At 47.8% G+C, this 17,720-nt stretch overlaps 2 protein-coding genes across 3 annotated transcripts; both read left to right on the top strand.

The window, feature by feature from the left end:
• Window positions 1–8,366: 8,366 nt before the first annotated feature.
• MYL6B (myosin light chain 6B) lies at window positions 8,367–12,688 on the top strand. Its single transcript, XM_020990007.2, has 7 exons — window positions 8,367–8,638; window positions 9,502–9,529; window positions 9,783–9,926; window positions 10,829–11,002; window positions 11,737–11,814; window positions 11,995–12,032; window positions 12,486–12,688. The coding sequence occupies exons 1-6, from the start codon at window positions 8,462–8,464 to the stop codon at window positions 12,021–12,023; spliced, it is 630 nt and encodes a 209-aa protein (XP_020845666.1). The 5' UTR covers window positions 8,367–8,461; the 3' UTR covers window positions 12,024–12,032; window positions 12,486–12,688.
• A 963-nt stretch (window positions 12,689–13,651) lies between these two features.
• MYL6 (myosin light chain 6) lies at window positions 13,652–17,549 on the top strand. 2 transcript variants are annotated; one of them, XM_020990009.2, is made up of 7 exons: window positions 13,652–13,736; window positions 14,137–14,164; window positions 15,061–15,204; window positions 15,684–15,857; window positions 15,975–16,052; window positions 16,501–16,546; window positions 17,335–17,549. In XM_020990009.2, the coding sequence occupies exons 1-6, from the start codon at window positions 13,734–13,736 to the stop codon at window positions 16,527–16,529; spliced, it is 456 nt and encodes a 151-aa protein (XP_020845668.1). In that variant the 5' UTR covers window positions 13,652–13,733; the 3' UTR covers window positions 16,530–16,546; window positions 17,335–17,549. The 2 variants fall into 2 exon arrangements, with proteins under 2 accessions (XP_020845668.1, XP_020845667.1); XM_020990008.1 differs by lacking the exon at window positions 16,501–16,546 and having other exon boundaries at window positions 13,655–13,736.
• The last annotated feature ends 171 nt before the right edge of the window (window positions 17,550–17,720 follow it).

Below are 17,720 nucleotides of genomic sequence, written 5' to 3' on the forward strand. Positions count from 1 at the left end.
TGTTAGTAACTCAAAGAAAAAAAGCTGCATTTCTGCCAAGCTTGTAACCTAGAAAACTGTTTTAAAATATTCTTATGGAAGCTTCATTAGACTTATTCACAAAGCCTGTATGTTGGCTCTTTTGTGTATAATTTTCCCCAGGTCTCATCTCCAATCTCTGCTTCCAAGGCAATAATACAGGTGGCTCTGGACTGATTCTCTTACCACCTCTTACACACACTCACACACACACACACACACACACACACACACACACACACACTCTCTCTCTCTCTCTCTCTCTCTCTCTCTCTCTCTCTCTCTCTCTCTCTCTCTCTCTCTCTCTCCCTCTCTCTCACCCCCCTATGCACACACACACACACACACACACACACACACACACTCTCTCTCTCTCTCTCTCTCTCTCTCTGTCTCCCTCTGTCTCACCACCCCCTATGCACACACACACACAGGGTCCTAGGGGCACATACCCCTGAGGTGAAGTGGCAACCTTTTAATGCTGCTTGACTCAAGGTCCCATTACCCATTTGGTGTATTGTGGGTTTAATTCCCAATGAAATAACACCAATAATAATAACACCTCAAGATGTGGAAGACAGGTTGAGTTTTGAGGGGATATTATGAATTATAAAAACAATAAGAGGTGACATGGCTTAGAGGATAGAAAGCCAGTCCTGGAATCAGGAAGATCCAGGTTCAAGTTCTGCCTCCACTCACATACTGGCGGTGAGACTCTGGGCAATTTGCCTACTTCTTAATGCCCCAGGGAACTTTCTAAGAAAATACATTTCAGAGCAGATACAGATCAGCACTGGTAGGAATTTCCTCTCCAAGAATTCTCAAAACAGTGAAATCAAAGGTTCTGTTCAAAATGAAATTGTGGTATTTTGTTGAACTTTAAGGTTTGCAAAGTGGGGAGTGGAAAGTTTGAAGAAATTATTTCATCTAACATAATAACTCTGTCAGGGTAGGGGCTATTGTTATCCTCATCCGTAAGATGAGTAAAGTGAGAGCAGAGATCATACCAGCTAATTGGGGAGGGTAGTGTGTGTGTGTGTGTGTGTGTGTGTGTGTGTGTGTGTGTGTGTGTGTTTTTGTTTGCCCACGAAGGTCACATGTGTCCACATGGGTCTGTCTAGATGTCACTAACAGGAAGACATGAACAGGGACCCCTAGAGTCTCCTCCACTCATCCTTTTCCAAGACAGACTTTGATCCCTTCCAGAAAGGGAAACAGGAGATTGGGGCCAGAGACTGGTCACTCTGTCCTCCTCAGACAGTGGAGTGCCTGGCTAGAATTATATCTATCTCCTTAAATATTGTTGATTCATATTTCAGTCATGTCTGACTCTTCATGACTCCATTGGGGTTTTCTTCGCAAGGATACAGGAGTGGTTTACCATTTCCCTCTCCAGCTCATTTTACAGAGGAGGATCTGAGGCAAACAGGGTTAAGTGACTTGCCCAGGGTCGCACAGCTAGTACATGCCTGGATGTACAGGAAGTACAGGAGGAGGAATATTCCTGACTCTAGGACCAGCACTCTATCCATTTCACCACTTAGCTGCCTTGTTGTTAGTCTAGAGGAATTAATTTTTAGGTTCAAGATGAGATTTATTCCTTAGTGGGGAGTTTCCCAAGCTATATACCTAAAGCTTCATTTCCTTCCTACAAAATGCCAATTCCACAAAAAATACATGTAGTAAATAGCAAATGAACCCATTTAACCAAACAGATAACAAACGGAAATCAGAGAAAGTATACATAGGAGAATATGTGCCAGACAATATGCAGAGGAATGAGCTCTCCCATTGGGAATGAGATATCTCAGCTTAACCAAGAAGGAGAGTTCCAGATCATCTCCAAGGGGAAATTCCCCAAAGTTGCTAGTGAAGCAAATTGTGGATAGGGACATAATCAAGGTGCTGGCTCCCCAACATTTTCACCTTTTCCCAAAGTCTTTCTTTACCATCAGGGACCTCCAAAGGGTCTTGGTGTGCATCTTCTCTCTTGAAGCTGGAAACTAGAAGAACAAGATCTCCTCTCCCAAGCACAGACCCATTCTACTCCTCACTCAAGTGTGGAACATTGCGTTATCAATCTCCACCAATGAGGAGAGTCTTATGCAAATGACTTTGAGCCTGGGTTCCCTAAGTAAGACTCTGAGGCAGGATTCAAATTGGTCTTCCTGACTTAAAGCCCAGCATGCTATGGGCTACAGGAGGGGACTTGTCCTAGAGCTAGGAAAGTAGGGATTCAAACCCAAGTCCTCTGATTCCAAGTATTTTGCCCTTTTCACTATGCCACCCAGGCTGCTTCTGAAGATGGACGAGAGTTTAGTGAGGCTGGGGGACAGAGAAAGAAGGATTTGAGACTCCTATCCCCTCATATAGAACTGTGTGACCATGGTCATATCACCTAATCTCAGTTTGACCTCAGATGGTCTCAGAGGTCCCTTCCAGCTCTGAATCCTATGATTAAGCTTCATTCTGAAGCTGTAGCAACCCCTATCCTGGGACACTGCTTTTGGGTGGGGGTTGGAGCTGACTTTACCAACCAACCTGGAAAGTCTTTCCTGAAGTCTAACTTCCTTCCCTTCAGCAGTAGCTTCATTCTTTTCTCTCTCAAAGGCTTCTCTCACCTCCTACCTAGAGGGAACTCACCCAGCCTAAGCAGAAGCCCTGCTGGGGTTTGGGGGAGACCAGGGAAGTAAGGTAGTGATACTCCTTGCAAATCAAGACCCCTGGGGATCCAGCAGCACTAAAAGTTTAAGGCAATGGTACCTCAAGAGTGTGGAAGACAACTCACTGGGCTGTGGGAAGAAAATACTAGAGCTCAGGAGAGTGGCTCAGCTGTGCCATGAGCTTATAGGTCCTGCTGACTTTGGGGACTCTCATTCCCCCTTTTTCCAAGGAGGCTGCAGTCAGATACCTGTATTCCTGAGTAAACAGGCATGTAGGAAGACAGTTTTTCCCCACCTGGAGGCAGGCCTAGTATAGTCTTAGCTAGAAAATCAGCCAGGGTCCTCCCCCCACCTACAAACAGGTGCTGTCCATCTCTGTCTTCCCTTCTTAGCCCTGGCTATAGCAGTAGCTGTAGGCACCTCATGTTGCCTGCAACCAGATTGTACACTGAACGGAGAGGCGTGAAATAACTTATGACATGGGCCAGGCGGAGTAGAATTACTGACTCAGTTTATTCATCTGAGGGCACAGAATATATAGGGAAGATCTAGCCTAACTTCAAAGAGTCCTCCCCGTGAGATACTCCCCAGAACATCTGCTGAGGATGTGACAATCATGAATTTCCTCCTTATCAGGGTTCCTAGATTGGGCTGTAGATTCCAAGGTTTTCCCAGGCGCCTTGGCACCACCTGCATAGAGGAGTAAATACGTAAATCTAAGGTTCAAAGAGAGAGAAGGGATGTCTCAGAGACCTCTTTATCAGGAAGGAATTTGGGGAGCCGGTACCACTTAATCCCTGAGCCCTTTGGGGTGAAAGCCCGAGCAGAGGTCAAACTCTGCCTTGGATCTTAAACCCTTATCAGCGTCTTAAGATTGGCCCTCAACAACCTCATATGTCTCCTGACCCAGGATCTGCACTACTCCAGGACCCTGGCGTCTTCAAAGGAAGATCCTGCTTCCTCAGTAATAGGCATCCCTGCAGAATGGCTACCTAGATGGTTCAGTGGATAGAATGCTAGGCCTAGAGTCAGGAAGACCTGAGTACAAATCTAGCCTCAGACACCTGCAAACTACATAACCCTGAACAAATGACTTAATCTCGGGGCGGGGGGCTGCTAGAGCACTGGCCCTGAAGTCAGGAGGACCTGAGTTCAAATGCAGCCTCAGACCAAACACTTGACACTTACTAGCTGTGTGACCCTGGGCAAGTCACTTAACCCCAATTGCCTAAAAAAAAATGACTTAATCTCTGTTTGCCTTAATCCACTGGAGAAGGAATGGCAAACCATTTCAGTATCTTTGCCAAGAAAACATTATGGACAATGTTGATGTGTTATGGTTCATGGGTTCACATAAGAGTTGGATATAACTGAACAACAACAGAATGAGTAGTCAGGCAGCCAGGCTAGAGGTGGGGGAACACTTTCAGAGGATGTTAGGTCCTCACTGCTCACCCTGGCACCTCTGCCCCTACCCTGCACACATGCGCGCATGCACACACACACACACACACACCACACACACACACACACACATACACACACATACACACACACCTACTCATAAGGGAGGTTTTACGCAAGGCCAGGAGAAAGAGCTTCAAGGAGAGCCAGAGAGGAGCAGACACAGAAAGCATAGGAGCAGGCAGCCACTGGTGGCAGCTGCCTGTGGCTCAGGGATCAAGCACTGGAACACTGACCTTGGCTTTGCAGTTCTCTCGTCAAGACCCTTCCCGAGACCACTGCACCCCATAATACAGCTTGGAAGCAAATGAAGAGGCCTACTAGGGCATTTTTACCTTCTTCCTGCCCCTGCCCTCTTCTCCCCCACCAGGAATAGTTATAGGGACCTTATCACTAAAGACCGTGTCCTTCCCCCAACCCTCTAGGGAAAATGGAAATCTACTAGTTGAATTTCTTTAGCAGCAGCAGCAGCAGCAGCAACAACAACAATCCTTTACATAATTGGTGGATTGGATTAAAAAATGAGCACAGTAATTCAGTAAGCAGACCATGTTGTGCTTCTTCCACTGGCATCTATGTATCAGTGTGAAATATCTTTTCAGCTGTAACCAAGTGAAAAAGCAGGTAGGTGATGCCTAGAAGGATAGCCTTCTAGATCTAGAATAAGGAAGATCTGAGCTCAAATCCTTTCTCAGACATTTAGTGGCTATGTGACCTTGGATAAGTCTCTTGAGCTCTCTAAATCTGTTTCCTCATCTGTGAAATGGGGATGGTCATACTAGCACTTACCTCATAGGGCTGTTAGAAGGATTCAGTGAGATGATGGAAAATGCTACCCACATCCAGAGAAAGAACTGTGGAGTCTAAATGCAGATGGAAGCATACTATTTGCTCTCCTTTTCTTTTGTTGTTTTGTTTTGTTTCTTTCTCATAGCTCTTCCCATTAGTTCTAATTCTTCTTTACATCATGACTAATGTGAAAATATGTTTAATATGAATGAATAAGTATATGTCAGATTGCCCTGGGGAGGGAGGATCTTATGGAAGTGAATGTTGAAAACTAAAAATAAATTAATTAAAAAAAAAGGATTCAGTGAGATAAAACTACATGTACAAAAGCTTTGCAAACCTTAAAGTGCTATGTTTGTATGTTATTATTTTAAAGAAATAAATTGAATTTAGAACCAGACCTTGAAAACCACTGTATTACTAAGAGGAAGGACTGTGTTTGGCTTTCGCTATATCCTCACCACTTAACATAGTACCTGGAACCAGGGGTGGGGAATCTGTGGCTTCAAGGCCACATGTGGTCCTCTAGGTCCTCAAGTGCAGCCTTGGATTCAGTCAAAGGGCCACCTTTGAGGACCTAAGGGGCCATACTTAGCCTGGAGGGCAAAGATTCCCCATCCCTGGCCTGGCACACAGCAGTTGCTTAATAAATGCTTGTTGAAGTTCAATCACATCACTCTTACTAAAAAATATCATAATACATAAATAACTTTTTAAAAGTTGGTTATTTGATATTTATCTCATTCTTTAACAATTTCTGTCCTTTTTGAAGGTTTCATAATGTATAGAATCTATTAGTAAATATTAAATAAGTATACATATATGAGGATGTATTTAAATGTTTTCCATGATAAAGTGGGTGATCAGAAAAGGCTGGAGGCCAACTGTTTTAAGGGTTTAAATGCTGAAAGTCTGTAACCATGCATTCAGCAACCATTTGAAGAGAAAAGAACTACATTTTCCATGAGGCCCAGACCTAGGCTGAGACTACCACTCCCAGAATCCTTTGGGTCTGAGCAGGCTCAGAATTAACCCATAAGTGTCTTTATCAGAACCAATCAGTGACATAGGTAATGTTAAGTCTAAGGGTGGCATTTGGCTCCCGTTGCCTTGACTAAATTAGAACTAGGTTAGATTGAATCAAACAATCACTTCCTTGAATCAATCAAAGCCATTGTGTGGGAGATTGGGTTACGCCCTTTATTCACCTTTGCACTACTCTTATCTGCTTTTGATAGATGGGAATCTGAGGCTTAGGAGAAGGGAAGTAACTCTTGGTCCCAGAGCTGGGAAGACTTTGATGGTATGGTGGAAAGCACTGGATTTGGAAGTATCGGACATGGGCTGAAATCCTGGCTCTGACGTTGGTCAGTTGTGCGTCCTTGAGCAAGTCACTTAGCTTTCTGGGTTTATTTTCCCTTGTGTAGACCCACTTCCTGGTGAGCCAGCCCTAGGGCATTTATACTCCTCCTCTTCAGCTGTGGGCTCACTTTTAAGGACCTGGGTTCAGTCATGGGGGAGCCTGGTCTTTTTTCTGAAAGGAGCCAGGTTCTTTTTGTCATACTCTTTGGTTTTTTCCACCCCAAACTGAGAGCCTAAGGGGAAATATTTTTTTTTTAAGGCCGTTGGGGTTAAGTGACTTGCCCAGGGTCACGCAGCTAGTAAGTGTCAAGTGTTTGGTCTGAGACTGGATTTGAACTCAGGTAGTCCTGACTTCAGGGCCGGTGCTCTATCCACTGTGCCACCTAGCTGCCCCATAAGGGGAAATCTCTTAAAACTTAGGTTTGGCTCATGTTTAGAGTCTCCCTAAAATATGAAATGCAAAGATACTCAATAGACAATATAGACCAGATATAGGACAGCTATTTATTTCCTACACACACACACAAAAAGCCAAAAAATACAGATGATTCCAAAGCACACAAAGATGAAAGCATAAATATGACAGAGTTAACCAATAACTCCCACTATATTCTCTTGGTAGGTTGACACTTTAAACATAAAAACCTGAGTCATGTAGGACGGTCAAATGGGCATTTCACCTTCACCTGGGCTCTAAACTGTCCAAATAACTCCCTCAAGGTCATGCCAGACCAGAGCCTGGGCTCATCTTTAGGTGAGCATTTATCTTCTCCTCTGAGTACCTTCTCTGTAGTAGCTTCAGGGAGAGCTTCCTATGGTCCAACCTGCACCCACGGAGGGACCCGTAGATTTGACCTTTTGGACCTCAGTAAGTTTTAGATCTGGGGGAATTCAAACATAGATTTCTTAATGATACTGCTCTTTGCACTGTAGTCTCAGAGGTGACCATTTCAGGATTTCTCCATCTGGTCTTCAGAGTTACCTTGGTTTCCTTATCTAAAACATGATGAATTTTCAACTGGGCCTTGTTACTCACCCCATCTCTTTCCCTCTTCCTTGGGTCCCATATAGGGATCAATACCTTCAGCAAAGACTTAGATGAAGGTGGAAGACCAGGTTGCCGCTATGTCTGGTTCTGGCTAGCCTGAAGTCTGAGGGTGGGTAGGGTTCTGATACTGATGTTTGTGAGAAATTAATAATGCAGAGGCTCATTAGGATTTCATTCTTGGGTTCTCTCAGGGATGGAGAATTAGCCATTCTTCCTGCCTCGGGGCCCTGCTGCAGCCTCTTGGCACCAGCCCCTTCTGTAAGACCAAGGTATGGGGGTGTGTTAACTCTGACCTCCACTTGCCTTTGCTGGCTAAGGGGGTAGTGTGTTGGGACACAAAACCCAGCCTCCCACTGCCTAGAATGACACTCTGTCCTTTCTTTATCCTATTTCCCTCCTCCCAATTTGCTCTCTACCAGATCTGGTTCTGGAGTTGGATAGGGGCCAGGAGCGTAAACATTGGGGATTAGGGGTATTGGACACTGACACCCCACTTTCTATAGCCTGATTTGGAAGGATGCTTAGATCCTTGAAAAGGACTTTGGGGAGGGGGAGATGGAGAGTCATAACTTCACCCTCAATTTTGAATTCTTCCCTCCTCCCAGATGCATCCCACTCCTAGTCTGCACACAGATTAAGATTGCAGGGGGAGACCAGAGGAGACCGGGTGCAGAAGTTGAAATATGTAAGTTCTCTTCTGCCCCTAGCCTTTCCTATATATGTGACTGTATATTTGAGATGCCGAGGTCCTCTCTGCTGGGGTGATTCCTGCTTACTCAAGGGTGAGCCTTTTAATCTAGGCACCCAGTTCCCCATCACCCCCATTCCCTTATTCCCAGAGGGGGCAGTAGCTTGGCAAAATGCCTTGGGAAATGTGGGCAGAGAGACGGAGACCTTGGGGCAGGAGATTGGGGCAGGAGGCCCAGAGTGGGGGAGGCAGGGGAGGTAGAGGGCAGGCAGGCTTCTTTGTCTGTCTTTGTCTTTCTCCTCTACCTCACCTCCCCCCCACCCCAGTCTGATCTCTGCTCCCGCCCCCTTGATATCCCATACTCCCTGGCTATTTAAACTGAGTGCCCCCTCCGGGCACTGTTCTTGTGCCTGTCATCCATCATCCACCATGCCTCCCAAAAAAGACGCCCCTGTGAAGAGGCCATTGGGACCTTCTGCCCCCAAACCTGCTGCCAAGCCAGCCGTGGCCCCTCCAGGGAAGCCCAAGTCTGAACCAGCTGCTCCGCCTGTCTCAGCAGCTCCCACCAAAACCCAGGAGCCCCCCATTGACCTCTCCAAAGTGGTGGTGAGTCTCCCAGCCATAAGGGGCAAGATGAAGGGAGGGAGGCAGGGATGGGAGATTGGGGAGGCATCTTTAGAAGGTAAGGATTACGAAAGATGATGAATGGTGGGTTTGTAGATGGAATAGGGAAAATGGGGGAGTAACTAATGGAGCCCTATAATGATGTGGGGGTTGCCTTAGCTCCCCCTTAACAAACCCAGAAGCCAGATACTAAATCTGTAGAATGGGGTTATTAGGGGTCTTAATCCAGGCGCCCCAATTTTGCTGCTCCCATGTTCACTTTTCCCCTCTTGTCTCTTCAATATGGTACATAATGGCACCCCTTTACACTTTGAGTGGAGAACAGAGATGTGGGGAACACAAGAATCTGGGAATGGGGATGCTTAATTCCTTGGGACTGTTTCAGAGGAAAGAGAAAGAAGGGGCCAGTGTCCATCCTCTACTCCCACTCTTCAGGGCCTAGGACAAGAGGCTGAAAGGGAGGGTAGGAGCCTGTTGGTCTGAGAAGGGAGGGTGGGGAGTGGGACTTGTTAGACAATCACAGCTGGGGGTGTGGGGGTAAATTTAGCTTTTGTTCAACTGCCGGTTATGTGAGGGATGCAGGGTTGGGAGAGCCAGGGGGAGGAGAACAGGTGGTGCTGGATTAGCTTTGTTTCCCAGGAAGATCTCCCTCCCACAAACCCACTGCTGGTATTCTCCTAAGGCTCGGAGCTGGGAATGGGACTCAGGCGCTCATAGTTCCCAGCTGGGTCCCTTTGGGCCACTCCAGAGAGGCTGCCAATTATAAGGAGTGGGGGAGGGGAGCTGGCCTGGCCTGGGGGTTTCATGACACCCCACCCGTCTTCACACTGTCTTTTCCTTCACAGATCGAGTTTAACAAGGACCAACTGGAGGGTGAGGAGACCATAACCACCTGCCCCCACCCTCCTATCCTAAATCCCCTGTCACAGTCTCGTCTTTCTGTCTCCCTGTATCTCTCTCTCTCTTTTTTTTTTTTACAGCCCCAGAGCTGCCCTCCATATTAGTTCTGTCCTCAGAATTTCTTCCTCCTGCTATGTTCTTCTTTAGTCTATTATTCTGAGCCCTGCTTCCAACCTGGGGAAGGAAGGATCCCGTTGGCTAACTCTAATTCCCTCTCCATTCCCAGACTTCAAAGAGGCCTTTCAGCTGTTTGACCGAATAGGAGATGGAAAGATCTTGTACAATCAGTGTGGGGATGTGATGCGGGCCCTTGGCCAGAACCCTACCAATGCTGAGGTGCTCAAGGTCCTGGGTCACCCAAAGAATGATGGTGAGGCTACAGGAAATGATGAGAACAGGGATGATGGTAGTGGGGCAAAAAAAAAAATGGTGACCAAGGGTTCATAGGATAATATTAAGTACTCCAAGAGTGAGTTGAGTCAGCTAGTCTGAGTGTGTTTACCCTAAAAGTGATTTTGGAGGTAGGGATGGTTCTTTGCCCAGGATCTAGAGATTCTGTAGAATTAATTCAGTTCAGGTAGGGGTTGGACTAGATTCAGGGGTGGGGAACCTTTGGCCTCGAGGCCACGTGTGGGCAGACCTTTGACCAAATTCACAGGGCTGCACTTGAGGACCTAGAGAGCCACATGTGGCCTCGAGGTCAAAGGTTCCCCACCTGTGATGATTATAAATATAAGGGATTAGTGAAAAACAGACAGACAAACTGGAAAGTGACTGAACCAGCTAAGTTCCATAATTATTGCCTCAAATGAATTGATGAATGTCACTGTGTAATTGTGGTTGCTCAGTCATTTCAGTCATGTCTGACTCCTTGTGACCCCATTTGGAGTTTTCTTGGCAAAGATGCTGGAGTGGTTTGCCATTAAAGTTCAATTAGAAGCCAGAGAAGACCCTTAAAAATTGACATATGTGTTACTAAAAGATGAGAATACCAGTGACTCCTCCAAATATAGTTCGATGACATGTTCATGTACTGTAAATAAAGCATTTGTAACATGTGTCATGAAAACAAAATCTACATGTACTTACAGTAAAATTCTATTTGCTAAAAAAAGAAAAAAAGACAGAACTGAATGATCAGATGGGTTGAAGGGGTGGTTCTAATGGGACTGTCCCCTGGCTAGAGATCCCAGGTAATGAGGGTTGGATAGAGGAGTCCCAGGAAAGGGTCATTTAGCATCCTCTGTCCCCACCCTCCACCCATTCCCTCAGAGCTGAACTCCAAGCGTGTGGACTTTGAGACCTTCCTGCCCATGCTCCAGTCAGTAGCTAAAAGCCGGGACCAAGGCACATATGAAGATTATGTTGAGGGACTTCGAGTGTTTGATAAAGAAGGGAATGGTACAGTCATGGGGGCTGAACTCCGACATGTCCTCACCACCCTGGGTAAGATTGGGAGGTTAAAAAAAAGGTGGCTCGTGGGTGGAGGTCACGGTGGAGGAGAAGTTCACTTGAGATGAAGGGGTAAGATCCCAGATTTATGGGACTGAACAAGAGAACAGAACTAAGTGTAGCCAAGGGTCAGGGGTTGGGCTTCATGGCCATTGTGGAGGGTGTGTTATGGGAAAGGGGATTGTTGTGGACGGCCGGGTAGGCATGGCAGTGGAAGTGGCCATTTCAGTATAGTCTAGGCAAGGGAATGACATTTCCTGGAAGGGATAGATCTGAAGAAGCAAGAATAGTTAGTGATGTAGCCAAGTTGGGGAAGACCCCAAACTCCAGGGAGCATAACCTATGAGATTTCTTAATGTTCTGACAACCTGAAGTATAAAATGGGAAGGTGATGAATCAGAAGATGTGGCATCCATTTCTTCTTCTGCCACTCACTGGTTGTATGGCCTCGGGCAAGTCACTTTCATCCTTTGTCCAGGAGATGATGAAACCTGAATATTCTGCTAGCATGAGTGAAGTCATTTTGAAAAAAAGTGCTACCCAAAAGCATAGCATTGATAATATTTATAACAGGGGACATGGGACTGGGAAGGAAAGGGGAAAAGGAAGGGAGAGAGAAAGCTACGGTGGCTCTGTTTGGGGGGCAAGATGAGGAAGAAATATCACCCGTTAACAGTATGGGTGAAGTTGGGGTAGGAGGCTCCAAGTTTATCTGCTTCTGCTAATAGGGGAGAAGATGACTGAGGAAGAGGTAGAGACTCTCCTGGCTGGGCATGAAGACAACAATGGCTCCATCAACTATGAGGGTGAGAGGGAGGAGAGCAAAAAGCAAGAAGGAGGTTTGGGGAGTATGTGTGAGTCTTGGGGGGGGGAGGCAGTGGGGTTGCTGTGGTCCTTGGGAGTGGAGAAATAATATATACTCCAAGGAGGGATGAGAGAACAGGGGTGCTTGGCTCTGACCACCCTCTTTCACTTTCCTTTGGCAGCCTTCCTGAAACACATTATGTCAAGCTGAGGCCCCAAGGTAGAGTGATTCTCCAGCCTTCCTCACCCCTATATCCTCAGCTTCATTCCTACCTTTTTCTCTGTCCCCTTTGGGAGCTTTCGAAACATTAAGGTGCCCTGGAAATATCACTGAATATGGACTTTGGGTTCAAGTGTCAGCTCCGCGCCAGAGGGATCTTGGTCATGTCATTTCATTCCTGTAATCCTGTTTTCTCATCTGTAAAGTGAGATTAACACTTTTTGCTTTATCAATCTCACAGGGCTGTGGGTGAGAACCAATTATTAGTATGGGAAAGTGTTTTAAAAGAAAACAACAAAGAATGTAGATAAAAGCTATTTCTATCAGTTTCCCCTTTCCTAGGAGAGCTGTGTTCACCTCTTCTTGCTTCTGAGGGATGGGGGTGGGGGGTTGGGGAGGAGGGACGGCAGTGTACTAGCTACCCAAACCACCCAAACGCCTCTCTCTCTATAGATCCTCCTTCTCTCCAGCCAGTGTTTTCCTGCATCCTGGGGAGATGAAAGTCCAGTGCCTTGCACACAATAGGCACTTAGTAAATGCCTTGAGAATGCTCCTTGGCTGCACCTAGTGGCATTGAGAGTGGAGAAGGATGGTGTGGGAGGGGACAGACATACTGTGTTATCCCCCTACGCTTGCTTTATTTTCCATAATAAAGTATTGGACTTCTAGTTTCTTGTCTGTTATTTGGAGGAGGGAGTGGGGTTTGTGCCTGTGTGTAAGATTTCATCTTCACTCTTTTGCTCCCCCTCCTCCCCCACAATGATTGGTCCTTGGTCTAGGTTTAGTAAAAAGAGTGCTTCATTTAAGAGTCAGAGCACCTGGTTTCAAGGACCATTTGCTGTGTGGACATTAGGAAAGTCAAATAACCTTAATTTAATTGTTTAAAACATAGCTTCCTTCTCTGTAAAATGGGTGGGGGAGGGTAGGAGAGAAGGGTAGATTAGATGACTTCTCAGATCCCTTCCAGCCCCAAATCTATGATATTCCAGTTGTCCACCTTCCAGGACATCACTCTCTGCCCTGGATATAACAGACAGAAATTGGGCCTTCTGTCCTAGTGTCTAACCTCCATAAGTTATAGAGCTGAAAAGACCAAGGTCTGGAGGTCAGCTAGTCCAGCCCCTTCCTTTTACAGACTAGCAGGAAACTGAGGCCCAGAGAGTTTGGTGACTTGGCCAAGGCCACACAGTTCACACGGATGGGGTTCAGAGGTGGCTATGGCGGGATGGAGTGAAAAGCGAGGGATCTGGAGTGAGGCAGCGGCTCTGGGTTTGAATCCAGACTCTGGCCCAGACTACGTAGGGCCCTATGATTCAGAGTCAGATCCCCGAAACTGAATCCAAGTTCAGGGCTTTTTCCACTGGCCCCTCCAGCCCCGGCGACCCACAGCGGTCCAGCAGGAGGTGAAGGAGCATGCATAGCTCCAGGGCTTCTGATGACATTCCCAAAATAGGGGTAGCTCACATCCCACTTTCTCCTCCCCCTCCCAGTGCAAGTCCAGAAATGCCTGGGATCCGACCTGCCTGATGAATAACCCAAGGAGTTCATCTGCATAAACCTCAGGCAGGGCCTCCGATTGGCTGAATCTGTAGAGGGTGACGTCATGGGACGCTCTACGGGTAGATTGGAGCCGGGAAGAGAGACGGAGCCATTACATACAGCAGCAGCAGTACGAGCGAGCGAGTGAACTGCACGGCCAAGATGGTGGGGCCCTGGAGAGGGGCAGGAAGCGGAGGGGGAGGCCTGGCCAGGGGCGTGGGGGTGGACAGATAGGGAGCCTCAGGGGGTGGTTCCTGATGGGCAGGGGGAGTTGGAGGGCGCCAGGAGGGGTCGGGTAACCTAACCTTAGGGTCTGGGGGTTGCTTTCTGTTTGTTAAGGTTGGGGGCCCACGACTAGGAGCGGCAGGGGGGAGGGACCCAGTTTGGAGTTGGACTGTGCCTTCGGCACCAGCTGGTCCAGTGCCCTCATTTTGCAGTTGAGGACACGGGACCAGAGGAGTTGGAAGTTGTGGGAGATGGCAGGCTTGGGGAGGGGGGAAAGCCCTTTGGGTGTGGAAGCCTGGACGCTGACCTCTCCTCCTCTCTCCTCTTTGTTGGGCCACAGTGTGACTTCACGGAGGATCAGACAGCAGGTGAGTGGCCTCTGACCCACCCTGAAGAGGGAGAGGGGCATTTCCAGGTCTCCCTATCTGCTGGGACCTCCCTCAAGCATCATCCCGCACACCCACCCAGGGGTGTCTGTCTCCTTTCTCCTCCCGGTTTCCTTCATTTTTCTCTTACTGTCTCTTTCCTCTTCACTCTCCTCCTCTTCCTGTCTTTAGATATGGGCCCCAAGCATTGGGTGAGTTTGTTTTCGGGGGTTGATGTGTGAAGATTTTGGTTACATAACCCCTCGTGTGTGCTGTGATGGTTTGGGGACTGGGTGTTAGGCTGCCTGCTCTTGTCCTCTCTCCCTATTAACAGACTTCCTCCTCTCTACCTTATTTGTGACGTTCTACCCTAAGTGTCCACTCTACCCTATTTGCTGGCTTAGACCTTGGGGCAGGGCTGAGGACTGTATGGGGCACTGGGAATTTGAGTGAGAAGGAGCAGGGGCTTGATCTGGCTGGAGCTCTCTGTCCATGGACAGGAAGCCCTGTCTATTTAGAGAATGGGGGTGAAAAAACTGGCTCCTTTGGGATGTCCGGAGGCCTTGGGCTGCACCTACTTCCTTATAAGGGCTGGAACCCAGACTGGGCGGTGGCGCATTCCACTCCCAGGAGTAAAGGCGGGGCTGAGTGAGTTTTGAAGCAGGAGGGAAATTAGAGGGGAATTAGGGGATGAGTACCCCCAATCCAGGCAAGTATCTGGAAACTTAACACAGAATTATGTGGGTCCTCTGAGAAACGTGATCAGAAGTGAAACCAGATTCAGTCTGGTAGAGTTACCCAGGAGTTTGTTTTGTCCAGACCAAAGTGAATGTATTTGGAGCTTTGGGATATGTACGTCCATTTTTGACACTCATCTGTCTCTTGCCTCCTGCCCCCAGAGTTCAAAGAGGCCTTCCAGCTGTTTGACCGAACAGGGGATGGAAAGATCTTATACAGCCAGTGTGGGGACGTGATGCGAGCCCTGGGCCAGAACCCTACCAATGCTGAGGTGCTCAAGGTCTTAGGGAATCCCAAGAGTGATGGTGAGAGAGACCCCCAACAATGTGACTTGGGGGTGCAGTTAGGAATTCTCCAAGAATGTTGCTCAAGGTGGAAACAACTTATCTCTGGAGAGCCTAGTGTATGTGGGGTTACCCAAACTGTACAAGGTTCCTTTTAGCAATTGTTGGAGGGGGAAGAAGGGCAGAATGAATTCCCTTCTCGAGATGGGATATGGAAGATTTTTTCTTAGGCTGTTGGATTTTGTAGTTTAGCTCAACTGGGTTTTTTTTGTCTGTTTTGTTTTTGTTATGGTTGCTGTTACAGAAGAGGGTTCTAAATTGTTACGGGGTTATATTGGAAAATGTCTGATTTAAAAAAAAAAAAAGAAAACCCAATCAAAAAGGAGTCAGTGTAGCGGTGATCTGGCTTCCTTTTCAGAGCCCCCCAGCCCGTGGAATATGGAAAATGGCCATTCTGACATGATGCCACTAATGTTAACCCCCCTTTTTCTCTGGGACAGAGATGAATGTGAAGGTGCTGGACTTTGAACACTTTCTGCCAATGCTACAGACTGTAGCAAAGAATAAGGACCAGGGCACATATGAAGACTACGTAGAAGGGCTTCGGGTATTTGATAAGGAAGGGAACGGCACAGTCATGGGGGCTGAAATACGACATGTCCTCATCACCCTGGGTAAGGCTTCCTCCCACCAAATCAACAGACCTCCAGGTTCCCTGTGGTCCTTGGGGGTCTTTCCCTACTTTCCCCTAGTCTGCTGGTGCCCTGAGAGCTTTGGTCCCCTCTCTACAGGTGAGAAAATGACAGAGGAAGAAGTGGAAGTATTGGTGGCAGGGCATGAAGACAGCAACGGTTGTATCAACTATGAAGGTGAGAAGGGCATGTTGAGCATTTTCTAGGAAGGGTTAGCAGTGTGGAAAGTTGAGGTAGGGTTGTCAATCAATCTGTAGACATCAAGTGTCTGCTTGGTGCCAAGGACATAAAGACAAAAAAGAAAGTCCCTGTCGCCCTCAGGAGATGGTGGCAGGAGAATCTTTCTCCTCCTACAAGTCAGTTCTGCAAGCATTTATTAGCACCCCACTGTGTGCAAGAAGTTGTATCTCTAGGTGGGCTGATGGCTCAGAAAGCACTTTGGAGGCAGTCGAGGGGTAGGGGCCTAGCTCAGATTCAGGAGGTCAGAGGGGGGCAGGAAGAGAGCTGGATGTGAGGGGTGGAAAGTATATGAGGAATAGAATGTCTCCCCTCACATCCTGTGTGACGCCCCACCACCCTATGTCTGTGTCTTGTCTTCACCATTAATGTCTCTTCCTTCCTGCAGCGTTTGTGAGGCATATCCTGTCGGGGTGAAGGGCCCCATGGGGCGGGTACGGCTCCTCCCAGCCTCTCCTCTCTTTCCTTCCAAGTTGACCTTCCCGTGTCTCCTTCCTGATCCCTTCCCTGCCTTCCCTCTCTTCTCTTTCGCTATTTGTCCCCTGCCTTTGCCTCTCACTTCTCACTTTCTCTTGGCATGTTTCTGCATGGACCTGTCTGATTGGGAAGGGGAGGGTAGTCCCCCTGCATAAAGGAAGACTGTCTGGGTATTACTCCATCTCCATGTGCCCCTCAAATTTTGCCCTGGGCTCTGTGTGAGGTCTAGCTTTTTGGTACCCAGGTGTCTGGCAACTTACCAGGCCTGGGACAGTCTTGCTTTAGGGTGCTATCTTGCCCTTGTCCATATCCCTGGGTGAAGGTTTTGGCGATGGGGGAGGGTTGCCTGGCCAGCTTCTGCTACAGTTTAATCCCTTGCCCTTCCTTTTGCTGGGCAGCTTGGAGGTGATCTCCCCCTCCTCCAAAATAAACCCACTGTGTTCTCCCCTTAACCTGCCATGGGTTGACAGTGCCTATAGGTGGTAGTTTGGGGGGGGGGTGCCTTCTCTACCTTTGCTGTGTCCTTGCTGCTCAGGGTGGGATGGGAACTAACAAGTTTTGGGAGGAAAGCTGGGGGCAATGTGGCCCAGTCAAACCCCATAGGTGGCTCTTCTACCTCCAGAGCTGGACTCTGGGGGATATTTCTACTCCTGCCACCTTAGGGGTCTAGATGTCCCACCACCCTCAGCTGAGCCCCTCCCCTGTTTGCCTGCTCCCTAGCTCATCCCCATTTCTTTCTCCACAGAGCTAGTCCGGATGGTGCTGAATGGCTGAGAACAACTCCCCCTTTCCACAAAGAACCCCCTAACTTTTCTCAGTGTGAAAATCATCCTCTTGCCCCTGAAGCAACTAACTACTTTTTCAGGGTTACCGACATCCTTACTTCCAACCCCCACCATGTGTCTTCTTTGGCCAATTTGCTCTCTGCTTTCACCAAATAAACTTGCTATCTGCTCCTAACCATCTGGTTTGTTCTTGTTCTTTTGCCAGAGTGGATGGGCCAAAGGTTTAGCCAGGGGTAGGGAACCTGCAGCCTTGAGGCCGTATGTGGCCTTTTGACTGAGTCCAAGTTTTACAAAACAAATCCTTTCATTAAAGGGATTTGTTCTGTGAAGTTAGGATTCAGCGAGC

Source organism: Phascolarctos cinereus, unplaced genomic scaffold (assembly GCF_003287225.1).
Source record: "Phascolarctos cinereus isolate Bilbo 61053 unplaced genomic scaffold, phaCin_HiC Scaffold_1;HRSCAF=81, whole genome shotgun sequence".
Lineage (NCBI taxonomy): Eukaryota > Metazoa > Chordata > Mammalia > Diprotodontia > Phascolarctidae > Phascolarctos > Phascolarctos cinereus.

Coding starts and splice junctions, on each gene's coding strand:
- MYL6 (XM_020990009.2), top strand. Junction 15,205..15,683: donor AGGGAATCCCAAGAGTGATG/GTGAGAGAGACC, acceptor TCTCTGGGACAG/AGATGAATGTGAAGGTGCTG. Junction 15,858..15,974: donor ACATGTCCTCATCACCCTGG/GTAAGGCTTCCT, acceptor CCCTCTCTACAG/GTGAGAAAATGACAGAGGAA.
- MYL6B (XM_020990007.2), top strand. CDS start 8,462: ATGCCTCCCAAAAAAGACGCCCCTGTGAAGAGGCCATTGGGACCTTCT. Junction 11,003..11,736: donor ACATGTCCTCACCACCCTGG/GTAAGATTGGGA, acceptor TTCTGCTAATAG/GGGAGAAGATGACTGAGGAA. Junction 11,815..11,994: donor TGGCTCCATCAACTATGAGG/GTGAGAGGGAGG, acceptor TTCCTTTGGCAG/CCTTCCTGAAACACATTATG.